At 37.8% G+C, this 13097-nt stretch overlaps 1 protein-coding gene across 5 annotated transcripts in view; it reads left to right on the top strand.

The window, feature by feature from the left end:
- cdc42bpb (CDC42 binding protein kinase beta (DMPK-like)) overlaps positions 1-13097 on the top strand; it is a 64229-nt gene that overhangs the window by 44021 nt on the left and 7111 nt on the right. For 4 of the 5 annotated variants that reach the window (XM_079584572.1, XM_079584571.1, XM_079584570.1 and 1 more), the window contains exons 15-29: positions 598-703; positions 781-905; positions 1075-1180; positions 3965-4113; positions 4695-4792; positions 5082-5161; positions 8487-8570; positions 8812-8886; positions 9023-9128; positions 9308-9444; positions 9578-9717; positions 10263-10344; positions 10442-10658; positions 11597-11659; positions 11752-12348. In XM_079584572.1, coding sequence (XP_079440698.1) covers positions 598-703; positions 781-905; positions 1075-1180; positions 3965-4113; positions 4695-4792; positions 5082-5161; positions 8487-8570; positions 8812-8886; positions 9023-9128; positions 9308-9444; positions 9578-9717; positions 10263-10344; positions 10442-10658; positions 11597-11659; positions 11752-12348 — 2165 coding nt within the window. Of the gene's footprint in view, positions 1-597; positions 704-780; positions 906-1074; positions 1181-3964; positions 4114-4694; positions 4793-5081; positions 5162-8486; positions 8571-8811; positions 8887-9022; positions 9129-9307; positions 9445-9577; positions 9718-10262; positions 10345-10441; positions 10659-11596; positions 11660-11751; positions 12349-12434; positions 12549-13097 lie in introns of all 5 variants that reach the window. The other variant, XR_013794444.1, reaches the window with a different exon arrangement.

Here is a 13097-nt window from a genome sequence, read left to right as displayed (position 1 = left end):
TTTTTGTAAAATCCATGAAACTTGTCATCAGGATTCATTGATGATTGAAAATTATATACTGTCAGGTTTGATCAATTTAATGCATCCTTGCTGAATAAAAATCAATTTACAAACTTACCCACAAACTTTTGAATTATATTATAATTTTTTGTTATACAATCATGATGAATGCTCATGCCTTTATTTTGGCAAACTAGCTTTTTAATAATATTCTCATTTAACACATGGTCAAATGGTATTAACTCCTCCCAAGATATAAACCTGGAGCTCTTCATTTTCTCAATGCATGCTGACAGCAAATACAACATTGACTTAAAGCGAACCAAGTCTGAGATGGGATTTGTGTGGAGCATTTACATGTTGCCCAGTGAAATCAAACATTTTCAAAAACACTGCTCCCCCATTTTATGAATCCTTGTGTGTTTGAAATATTTTACTGACACAACTAAGCACCACCCCATTCACTTTAAATATAATTCATATTTGTAATTAGGTCAACACTTTAATATAACAATTTAGTTTTAATGCAGTACTGTCATCAGCCAAAAAAACAACTCATATTGACCACTAATTCCAGCCCTATTTCTATGTCCACAGACAAAGCGAGATGGACGAGTCCATGGGTGCTCTGAAGGAGAAGTATGAACGTGAACGCAACCTCCTGAGTGATGAAAACCGTAAACTCACTGCAGAAACGGACAGGGTAGGACACGGTATTGCATGTATATCAGGAGTAATATTCAGGACTTGACACTGATCCTGAAATCTCCTCCCATGTAGCTCTGCACTTTTGTGGACAAGCTGACAGCTCAGAACAGGCAGCTGGAGGATGAGCTCCAGGATCTAGCATCAAAGAAAGAGAGTGTAGCACACTGGGAAGCACAGATCGCTGAGATTATCCAATGGTGAGATAATCTATAATCTATATACAGTGTTAGTGTTATCTATATAACCATTTGTTGTAAAAAAATCGTAAAATAGGATTTTTGGGGTGAACTTTGCAATAAAATGGAAATCTTGGCTAGGTGACGTTGCAGTCAAATGGCCGAATGTGAGACTGTGTGTGTTTTGTAGGGTGAGCGACGAGAAAGATGCCCGTGGCTACCTTCAGGCTCTGGCCTCCAAGATGACGGAAGAGTTGGAGTCTCTGCGAAGCTCCAGTCTGGGATCCAGAACTCTGGTAAACTGTTAAAAAAGTTTTAGTTAATAAGAGGAGAGGTTACATTGTGATCTGAGAATCAAACTGATGATTGACTTGAGGAATCGGTGCCGATATCCAGCCCTATCTTCCACAACTGCATAATCAGGCTTTCACCTCTGAACTTCGTTAAACAGCTGATCTGCTATTATGCTCCATTTTTTAGTTTATAGGGATATATAGGGCATCTGTGATGATAGAGGGAGACTTCTAATTTTGTCAGTGAGTGGAAAGCTCTCTCTAACTCCTTTGAGCCGTAGCACAGTAACATTAGATTTGCTTTAAATAGCAAATCTAATGGAAATTGATTGAAGGGAAGTGACATGTTGTAGGTGATGGAGGTCACATTTGATTTAATATCCTTTTCTAAGGAGGTTAAGGACAGACTGTAGGAGATTGGCATGAGTGCCTCCCCCTCTTGAAAGTGTTGTTTGTTATTGTGGGATCTGCTGATGAGAACTATTGGTTTGCAGCCCTGAAGGTTTGGGTTGAAGCCATCGTCCAAAGATGTGGTCAACGTTGCTTATTCTCAAATTTAACTAATTGGCTTAATTGCAGGGTTGTTACAGGATATGGTACAAATAGAGTTTGGCAATTGGTGTATGCAAAGTATGCCATAAAATTCCTGTGTTTGGGTCATAGAGCTAAAAAAAAAAGAAATCACAGATTGAATTCATTAAAATGCCATTATGTGGTTTTTCTTATTTTAAATATAATTTCTGTAAACAAAATTGACATTTCTTGTTCAAATATGACAACATTACTTCATACCCGCTCAAATGACTCTTAAGGAATGTAATTTATACGCTGTTCAGTTTTATATATATATATATATATATATATATATATATATATATATATATATATATATATATAAAATACACTAACATTCAAAAGTTTATGGTCCGTAACATTTTTTGAAAGAGATTATATATTTTATTCAGCATGGATGCTGAATAAAAATGACGTTGATAATAATAAGAAATGTTTCCTGAGCACCAAATCGTCAAATTTCTGAAGTATTATTTAAAACTGAAGACTGGAGTGATGATGTTGAAAATTCAGCTTTGCATAACAGGAATAAATAATTTTTTTAATATACAGGTGAAAGTTCAGTAATTCAACTTAAAAGGTGAAACTAATATATAATATAGACTCATTACATGCAAAGTGAGATATTTCAAGCCTTTATTTGTTATAATTTTGATGATTATGGCTTAGAGCTATGAAAACCTTTTCACAATATTCTAATTTTGAATTTGGGGTTTCATAACCTCTATTTATTTATCAAATAAATTCATCTTTGGTGAGCATAAAAAGACTTACAATGTACTGACCCCAAACTTTTGAATCTCATGTATGAATGTATACAGTTAAATATGTCAATATTATATTAAAAATACATATTTATTATAACATTTTATATATAGATTTGTTGAGAATGTATTATATTTTTTTGTGCAAATTTGAATTGCTATATCAGCAAGGCCCTGGAGTAAGCATCCCAACCCAGAGGTCAATGGTGGCACCTCGGGTCACCAAGCGGGTGAGTTTATCCATCAAACCTCCAATCAGTTTGGAGCAGATCCAAAAAGAAGGCGGAGCAAAAGATTGTTATCTTGGCTATTGGCCAATCAATCTGTCATTCATCTGTCTGCTTACTTAATTTGCAAAACTATCAGGGAATGTTGTGAATAGCAAAAAAAATTTACAGCTGAAGTTTCAGAGGGCAGATGAATGGAAATGCTGCATCAGCTCTCCTCATTACCGATCATAATTCACAAAACATGGAAAACATTTCGGATAAGCTTGCCTCCATTGTTCTCATGAGGTCAAGTGTGTATACCCTTAACCTTCCGCTTGCACGCTATTGTATGACATCAAATCAGTTGCGCTGAGAAGTCACTAATTTGATAAGCTTGAACAAAAGTGAGAGTGCCGCAGCATTATGCCTAATCGTGAGCGTTTTTGAGAGCCGCACTGGAAAATACCAGCAGCTCTAATGTAAAGCTGATGAGTTCGGCCAGGAACACTCCTATGAATGCCCTTCACTGCCTCACTTCCCATCAGCTGTGGGAGCTCGCACATGAGCCACAGTCACTTCTTCATCTGTTTAACCAATGAAATGGATGTAATCCTCTTCTTTCATTCCAAATATTCAGCTGTCGTGCAGCCGTTCACTGTCTCTTTTTTTGTAAATGACTGTCTAGTCTCTACATAGGTCATGTAGACAAATGTTGTCTTGTAGCAACACGTGTAAATTGTGGAGCCTTGGTGACAGCTGAGATCAATAGCTATTAAACTGTTGGAGATCTAAGATAAGCCCTCATGAGCCATCAGATTTATGGGAAATGCATCTTAAGGGATTTCATTCGTGTGCTAGAGAGGATTTACAGTATCTATGTTGTGTGATGTAGTCTGTTGGGCATGCGTTTTTTCCATGCACGCTGCTTTCATTGTACTATTGTAGGAAAAGCATCTTGTTTTTTGATTGTGTTTTGTGATATTGATTAACTACTTCATTGTACTGCTTCTTGACACTGTAGAAACAATATTTTATGGTCCCTAGCTGTTATAGACAACTCACGACAGTTCCTAAACAAACACAATATGATCTGTCTTTAAGTAATAACTGCTTCAAATTAAAAACCCAGCAACGAATGAACCAAAATGTTTTAAAAGCCGACCATGTCATGATTCAGTGTACACTACACATGGTCCTTTTTCTGGTTTCTTTTCAAAACTTGCATCTCCATTCCTTGGCAGGATCCTTTGTGGAAGGTGCGCCGCAGTCAAAAGTTGGACATGTCTGCCCGTCTGGAGCTGCAGTCGGCCTTGGAAGCTGAAATCCGTGCCAAGCAACTGGTTCAGGATGAGCTGCGCAAGGTTAAGGCTGCCAACATCTCTTTCGAGAGGTCAGCCTTTGATTCTGCTATAATAAGCGGCCTTTTTGATTATTTACCGTAGATATACATGCATAATAAACATGATCGCTGTGTGTGTTGCATGGTACTGGTTCAGTCTAATGTGCATTATACAAATGGGTGCATGTTGTTAGTTCAAATTATCTAGTTCAGGGATTGGCAACCTTTTTGCCATCTAAGTGTCATTTTCAAGTTTCGGGGTTAATCACAGCCACCCTTGTATAAATATGCACAAACATATTTCAAATATTAATAATGGCTAACAGTGTGGAACCATAATTCTGAAGCAATTTAGAATTTTTTTTAATTACATTTTTATATTTTCTCATTTTGTCAACATTCTTTAGTTTGTTGGCTTTCAGGTTTAAATTAGACTTTGAATAACATATATCCAATGGGCCAATTTACACCTGGTCATTCATGCGTTTTTGCTGATCGGATAGATATCTGTTTTGTTAAAACTGTTCCATTTACATTTGGCAACGTAACATATATGCCATAGTTTGCTGACCCATTATGTAGCTTTTTGTGATAGCCTTACTTTTTTGACTTTCTCACCTACACACCTACAGCAAACTGAAAGACACAGATGTCAAGAACAGAGAGTTAGAGGAACAGCTTGAGAACATGAAGAAAGAGATGGAGGAGAGCCGCTCACGATCAGACAAAGGTGAAAATGCTGATACACATGTTATTACTTCACCCTTAATAGACTTGAGTGTCCTTGAACCATGACATGAGCATATTATGTCACCTTTTGAAGGAACATCTGAAGGGAACCTTTCATAATGCTGCTGCTGATTGTTAAATTAATGGGTTCTTCTATTATTTGAAGCTAACAATTACTCTTAACAATGGATTCTTCTATTATTTGAAACTAACAATTACTCTTAACAATGGATTCTTCTATTATTTGAAACTAGAAATTACTCTTTAACAAAAAAAATGTTTAACTGCAGGCCTGAAACTTCCGGACTTCCAGGACTCCATCTTTGAGTACTTCAATACCTCTCCCCTCGCCCATGACCTGACGTTCAGAGTGAGTGTTGCTGAAAGTATCTGGCCTTCTGCTACTGCCTTACATGCTGTAACAAGCTTCCCATTGTTCATTTCATCAACTTAATGAACATCAGAGACCTAATAGATTGTTTATCAAATGATGAGATGATGTCCATAGTAGCCAGACAGAAACACTGGAGTATACATGTTTATGAATGTCTTGCACAGGGATACTGATTTTGACATCCCGATTCACTCAATTGCCTCGTGAAATGCGTAAGACTGTAGATTCCCATACCTCGTCGCCTTTTGGCAAAATTTGCCATTCTGACAATTGAAATTTGTCATTGGTCATTCGCAGTAAGGCATTACAATATTGTGTTACTCCCCAAAAAGTAACTAATTTCATTACTTGGTTACTTTTTAGGAAATGTAATTAATTTCGTTACTTATGCATTACTACTTCTCACATGGCTGCACTTGCTTGTTTGTTTTTTAATACCCACCCCCCAATTGTAAAGGCCCTTTTACACCTAAAGTAAAATTAATAAAGGCTGATTTATACTTCTGCGTCGGACCTACGCCGGAGCCTCTACGCTATAGACTACGCGTTACATTTTTGGAGAGGTGCACGTCAGGGTACGCCGAAGGTTACGCGCGCTACACACAGCCTACGATGTAGCTACGGCGGGAGTTCGACGCAGAAGTATAAATTGGGCTCAGGCTGAAGGGAATCAAAAATCACGTCTGTACAGTAGAGGGCGCAGCTCAAACAAACCTTTCAGCTGTGCTACCAATCTGGATCACAGAAGAATAAGACGCAGAAGAAAGTTTGGTTTAACACACTCTTACTTCAAAAAAGAAAGAAGAAAGAAAGACAAACACAAATGTGATGTTTATCTAAAGTCATTTTTGCTTATTGGTATGATTGAATTGAATCATCGAAGGCCAGCAGGAAAGACATTGGTTAAAGTGAGATTAATACATAAAGTATATTATTTTTATTATTGCAGGTTTGCGTAATATTCTGAGTTTGCATTTCACTGTTTTTATTCCTTTTGAGGAATAGTGTTTTTGTGAAAGTGAGATTGAGTAAATGCAACTACAATAACCATCATGTTTACACAAGGCCTCTGTGCCTTACTCCCAATTCTCTTTACATGGGGACAGGAAAAAGTTTCTTAGATTTTGATGTAAATTTTAAAGTAATGTGTTACTTTACTAGTTACTTAAAGTAATTTGGTTGCAAAGCTTGCATTACTTGTAATGCGTAACCCTCAGCACTTCATGATTTTTTTGTTTGTAAAGTGAATGTAGTCAGAGCCGATAGCCTCATGGGCTAACTGTGCCGATTCCTGGCTCAAGGTCCTTTGCCGATCTCGTTCCCTTCTCCTGATTGTCTTTGTCTACTTTGGGCCAGATGTCCCATCATGCTTTGATTGCCCAAGTAGAGACAAAGGCAGCTGAGAGTTTTGCAAGACTGATGCCTATCTTTCAGTTGAACAAAACTGCTTCCATATTGAGGATGTGAGAGGAGCCCTATTGTGTCACTTTAAAGTAGGGACCAGGTCTTCCGATGTAGCCAAGCTATACTTTTAACACTCATTGGATTGTAGGGGAAAGGCCTAAAGTGACAATAAGTTCATAAAGACAAAAGCTGTTACTTGTCATCTTATTTTTGTCCCCTTCAAAAAAAGGACTCTGTCTCCTCCTCATCCGCATCTTCTCTGCTTGCATTTTGGGATGAAGTAAGTTTGTTAAACAAAGCTCCTCCCTCTGTGACCTTTAACCTCGGCAGGAGTGATCTGTCAGCAGACAAAGTATCTAAATAGTTTGCATTATGGTCAAGAAGTTCATACTGTAGTTCCTCTTTTGCTTTGTCAAAATAAAACGGCACTTACTTTACTTGCATTAACAATGCCTGACTCACCATTAAAGGCAAGACATTATTGACTCTACAGCTTACATATAGCCTAACCAGCATGCCCTTCATCTATTTTGTCTGCTGACTGCGTTCCTCTGCCGAATTGCAATCAGACCCTAGATCCAATTCAGCCTAATTGTAGGTGCTAAAGGTTAGAGACTCACGATTAGTATTAACCACCTCCTCATTGCCTTCTAACCTCTTAAACGGCTAATGTGAATAACGTCACTCTTCATTTGTCAAGTCTGCAAATGCACTAAGCCGTTAGTTAATTCTTGGAGCCTGCTAGGACAATAAACATCCATAATTTACATTGAATGACTAAGCCAACCAGCTGTAAAATGAATCAGATGAAATAACATGATGTAAGATCAGATGATTAAGTTGTGAGGATGTTTCACAATTATTTATAACTTACCAATATAGGAGGTGACGGTGAGTATGTGCTTGTAAGCTAATTGAATATGACAGTGATTCTCTGAGGAAAATGTGTGATGTTATAAAAAAATGTTTTAATTACCCGCCAGTCTTTGTGCATCCTAAAATGCTGCATCACCCTTGACACTTGTGTATTTAAATGTTGCTTAGATTAGACCATATCAGTATCTTTTGTTTTACAGTCCTTGGTAAGTATTTTGTGTCATTTCGGGGTTTAATTACAGATAATGTCAGTCAAGTATTGTGCTTTAGTGTTTACTAATGGATCTTTAGTTGAATTATAGGTGGCATTTATTAATGGTGTTTGCTAAGCCTTATTGCTGATTGCTTACACATGAGATGAAAGACTTAAAAAAACTATAAGCATTATATATATTTATATAATGTATACGTTTGAAAGTTTGGGTTCAGTAAGACTTTTCAGTAAAATAGTAATACTTTTATTCAGCCAGTCAGACTTTTTCATTAAAAGATTTCTATAAAAAAAATGCCTTTCTTTTGAACTTTTCTATTCATCAAAGAATCCTGGAAAAAAAGTGTCTTAGTGTCCACAAAACAACAAAACAACTTCTGTTAAATATTAACAGAACAACTGTTTTCAAACTGTAAATTGTAATAATTGTCATTTTTGATCAAATAAATGGAGCTATGGTGGGCATAAAATACTTTTTGAAAAACATTAACTTGTATATCTAAAATGAATGTAATATTCTATTAATAGATAAACCTTTTGCTCATGATTTTTATGAGTAAGCGCATGACTGCTGTGTGATTATTAGTTATGACATAATAGATTTCACAAATGCCATCAGTCACATTGTGATAATGTCTGCGTGACTTGAATGTGTTAATGCAGCTTTTTGAGGAAATTAAAGGATGTTTTTAAAGCTTTTGACCTCATCTACTGACCATAAAGAAGCCATGTAGATGGAATAAAAATAACCCCCACCAAATGATTCATATACATTTTGAGCGGTTTTACAAATGTAGTCTTTTCCCTTAGACAAGCTCCATCGGTGATGTGGACGCCACACCCCAGAAGACGGACATTCCCTCTTCCTCCCCTTCAGTGGCTTCAGAACAGGATGTGAGTGTCCACCTAACACTTCCTATTACATTCTACCACTGTCAGACTTCCTATCTGATACATTGGTCATTTGATTGAGTCATTTCCTGAATAGTAATGGATAGGATGAAGCTTGAAAAAAAAAAATGCTGTACGGTCTCTTTGAATAAAAAGTGTTTTGCTATTATGCACTTTTTAATTTTTTTTTATGTTTCAAAATAATTTTAGAATTATTATTTGTGGAATTGTTGTAATCCTTTAGGAACCAGTCAAGTCTCAAGCGACCACCCCTTCTGCACCTTCTCCAATGTATCAGCCCACTCTCTGTGCGCCAAAGGTAAAACCGCCATAGGATGTGTCTCACTCATCATTAGCCTATTCCTTTAAGTCTTTATGTCGGTATATTCCTATTGGCTTCTCAGCCTCAGCATACGTTCATCGCTCTGACTGTTAATATTTGTTTGTGTCAACAGCCTAAAGCTCATCAGCTGAGCATCAAGACCTTCTCCAGCCCGACCCAGTGCACTCACTGTACCTCACTGATGGTGGGCCAGATCCGACAAGGCTACGCCTGCGAGGGTGAGCTAAGTGTTCGAGATAAAAAAAAGATCAGAGACTGTCTTTAAAATGGTGGCTTGGGGAGTTGATGAGGAGCTTTTGATCTAAGATGGAATATTTAAATGCAAGTTTCACTTGTCAGTGTAAAAAAGTGATGTGAATGTTAAGTAATTCTCTCTTCCTCACTGCATCTCTTTTAGTATGCTCTTTCATCTGCCATGTGTCTTGTAAAGACAGCGCGCCCCAGGTTTGCCCTATTCCTCCAGAGCAGGCCAAGAGGCCTCTGGGTATTGATGTGCAAAGGGGCATTGGCACAGCCTACAAAGGCTTTGTCAGGGTGAGAATGATAATATAGTAACATTTCTGGTCACTTATTATTTACTTTACCTGAACAATTGCATTGAACTCATATTTTATACTAAATTCCATCCGATATCTCAAATTGCCTTGTGCGTTTACTGCTCTTTCAGATCCCGAAGCCCACTGGAGTGAAGAAGGGCTGGCAGAGGGCTTATGCTGTAGTGTGTGACTGTAAACTCTTCCTCTATGAGGTGCCAGAAGGGAAGTCCACTCAGCCTGTTGTGATGGCCAGTCAGGTCCTCGACTTGAGGTTAGGATTAGTCACGATCTCAAATCGCATGCACTCAACACACAGTCAATGAATAATGTAGTGGTCTGCTACACTAGCATTCAAAAGACTACCGGTCAAGTCTTATGATCACCAAGGCTGCATCAAAACTAGAGTAAAATTAATAATGTTGCATACTATTGCCATTTAAAATAACAGTTTTCCATTTTAAAATGTAATTTATTCCTGTGATGGTGAAGCTGATTTTTCAGAAACTATTGTTCCATCTACCAGAGTCACATTATCCTGAATAAATATTTTTTGCGATTACTTTTTTTCTCTCTTCAGGATTCTTTGATGAATAGAAAGTTTGTAACATTATAAATGCCTTTTAATGTCACTTTTGATCAATTTAAAGACAAATAAAGTATATAAAAAAAAATTAAAAACTGACCCCAAACTTTTTAACAGTAGTGCAAGTAAAGAATACTTTCTGTCATAATCACAAAATAAACCCGGACATGATGACTTGGAAATAGCGAGTAATATTTTTCATTTGTGTGACACTTTCGTTCTTTTCCTCACAGAGACGAGGAGTTCTCTGTAAGCTCTGTTTTGGCATCTGATGTGATCCATGCTAGTCGTAAAGACATTCCCTGCATATTCCGGGTACGCTCTGAAATGTTTCCTGTTCTTTAAATACTCCATTGCTATGTTTGCCTAATCATGCATCACGATAATTGTCAATATTGAACGAACTGCGCAGGTATCATCTTCCACTCTGAACTCCCCGATCCGACCGGTGCCTCTGCTGGTGTTAGCTGAGAGTGAGGCGGAGAAGAGGAAGTGGGTGGGCATCCTAGAGGGCCTGCAGAACATCCTGGCCAAGAACCGCCTGAAGAACTGCGTGGTGCATGTCCTGCACGAGGCCTACGACAGCAGCCTGCCTGCCATCAAAACTACACTCTCTGCCGCCATCATAGGCGAGTACAGTGTTTGGGAGGCGGGGATGTTAACCTCTGGGATTGCTACTTATTAGTTAGTCAAACAAATCAATATAATGTACCACTTTCACAAGAGGAAATGCACCAATTTTTTAAGAGAGTGATGAGCAATGAGCATTTCTGAATACTTGATCGTTTTCACTTATTTGAATTTGTATATGTGAGACTGTTTATAATCTGTGTATTCCACTGAAATGCCGCTTTTTGTCCATTATTATCCCTATATAGTTCAAAGTGATTTTAATCAGCACTTTTTTAGTGAAGTTAACATGAAATACCTTTCAGAAGTTGTTCCTGTGACATGCTAAAATCTGACAGCTTTTCTAATTGAGACTACATGGAATATTTGTACTTTAAAATAAATTTGTCATACCAAAGGACCATTTAAAATAAACTAGAAAAGGCAAAACGATGGGAAAAAAAAGTGAAAAGCATCTCATCATTGAATTCTTTTAATTTTAAACTTTTAAATTCAAATTCATCTCCGGTTTAGCTATAAATGAGTTTCATTATTGAATTTCTTTTTTTTTTTTTTCATTTGTTTTTCTTTTCCTCTGAAAATATAGATATGTCTGCCATTTACATCTGTCCATTTGGACAGAACTATTTCTTGTAATAGTTTTAATATTTTAATAGTAATATCTAGCATTAATATTTTCAGTACTTAACAATGGCAATTCATAGACCAGAGACCGTTTTGCCTGGGAGTAGCTTTATAAACTTGAGGAATGGACTTTTAATAGAGGGACAGATATCTCACAGGTTTCATTAAAAAAGATCTTCATTTGTGTTTTGAATGAGAACAAAAGTCTTATGGGTTTAGATCTGCATGAGGATGAGTAAATGACAACAGAATTTTCATTTTTGGGTGAAGAAACCCTTCACAAATCTTATCTGTCCTGCTATTGTCTCTACAGATCGAGAACGAATTATTTTGGGGACAGAAGATGGCCTGTTTGTAGTCGAGCTCACCAGAGATAGTATGAGTATTCTGTATTACACAGATTTAGTTCTTATCTTAATTCTTTGCCATTGTTTTCACTTTAACTAATTTCCCATTATCCTTTTTCAGTCATTCTTCGTGCTGCCGACTGTAAAAGAGTCTGCCAGATTGAGCTCATCCCCAAAGAGAAGATGGTGGCCCTGCTTTCTGGCCGTAATCGGCACGTCCATTTATACTCTTGGTCAGTACTAGAGGGTGCAGAGGGTGCTTTCGATACCAAGCTGACCGAAACGAAAGGCTGCCAGGCGATGACCATAGGTACCTTACGCCCCGGTGGCCCAGCGTGTCTCCTAGCAGGTGTGAAGCGCCAGGTGATCTGCTATGAAATCACACGCGCAAAGCCCCATCACCGCAAGCTGTGGGAGGTGCAGGCGCCCGGCATCGCCCAGTGGCTGGGGATTATTCGTGATCGTCTGTGCGTGGGTTACCCATCAGGCTTTGCTCTGCTGGCCATGCAGGGGGAGTCGTCACCGGTGAGTCTGGTCAGTCCGGCAGACCCCTCGCTAGCCTTTTTGGCCCAGCAGCCCCTGGACGCGCTGCACGCTATGGAGGTGGGGGCAAATGAACTGCTGCTGTGCTTTAGTCAGCTGGGAGTGTACGTGGATGCGACAGGACGACGCTCTCGAACACAGGAGCTGATGTGGCCTTCCACACCACTTGCCTGCAGTAAGTGTTTTTAAAGAGCTTGTGTGGGAAGTAAGAAATAATTGGTGGAAGTATCTAAGCAACGGTGTTTGTTTTCATGTTTTCAGCCCTCCTGAAATTCCAGTGTTTTTCATGTGTAGACTTGGAGGAAGGGAGGAGTAGGAAAGAACAGAGGAGAGACAGCAAGGCAGGGAGGAGGTAGAAAAGACAAAGAAGAGAATGTGAGACTTAAAAGAGAAATAAATGAACAACCAGGAGCTGGTTTCATTATAAAATAAAATAAAAATCTCAAAGTTCTCAAATCGTTTATTTTAATGATAAGCTTAAGAGTTAAATGACCGGTAACAATCAAATTATTTTTGTCGATACCAATTTCATGTTATGACCAATAATTGACCGATATTAAAATTCTATACTATTTTTTTTTGTATAAAAAAAAAAAGCACCAACTAAAATCAATAATTTTGAATGCAGCAAAAAAACGGAAAGAAGCAGAACGGTCAAGGGAGCAGATAAGGGCAATATTGCTGTATGTACCTAGTATTATACAATGTTGCAACGCTTAATATATAAAAATCCAATCAATCCATTAAAGTATGTGGCTATCCGATAACAATTTACAATAAGGTTCATTAGTTAACATTATTTATCTACCTTATTTAACATGAACTAAGAATGAACAATACTTCTTCATCATTTATTAATCTAAGTTTATATGAATTTCAACATTTACTTGTATTTGTATTTGTTAACATGTAGCTAATGCACCG

The sequence above is a fragment of the Phoxinus phoxinus genome, assembly GCF_949152265.1.
Source record: "Phoxinus phoxinus genome assembly, chromosome: 16".
Lineage (NCBI taxonomy): Eukaryota > Metazoa > Chordata > Actinopteri > Cypriniformes > Leuciscidae > Phoxinus > Phoxinus phoxinus.
This window is presented reverse-complemented; position numbering and strand designations above follow the sequence as displayed.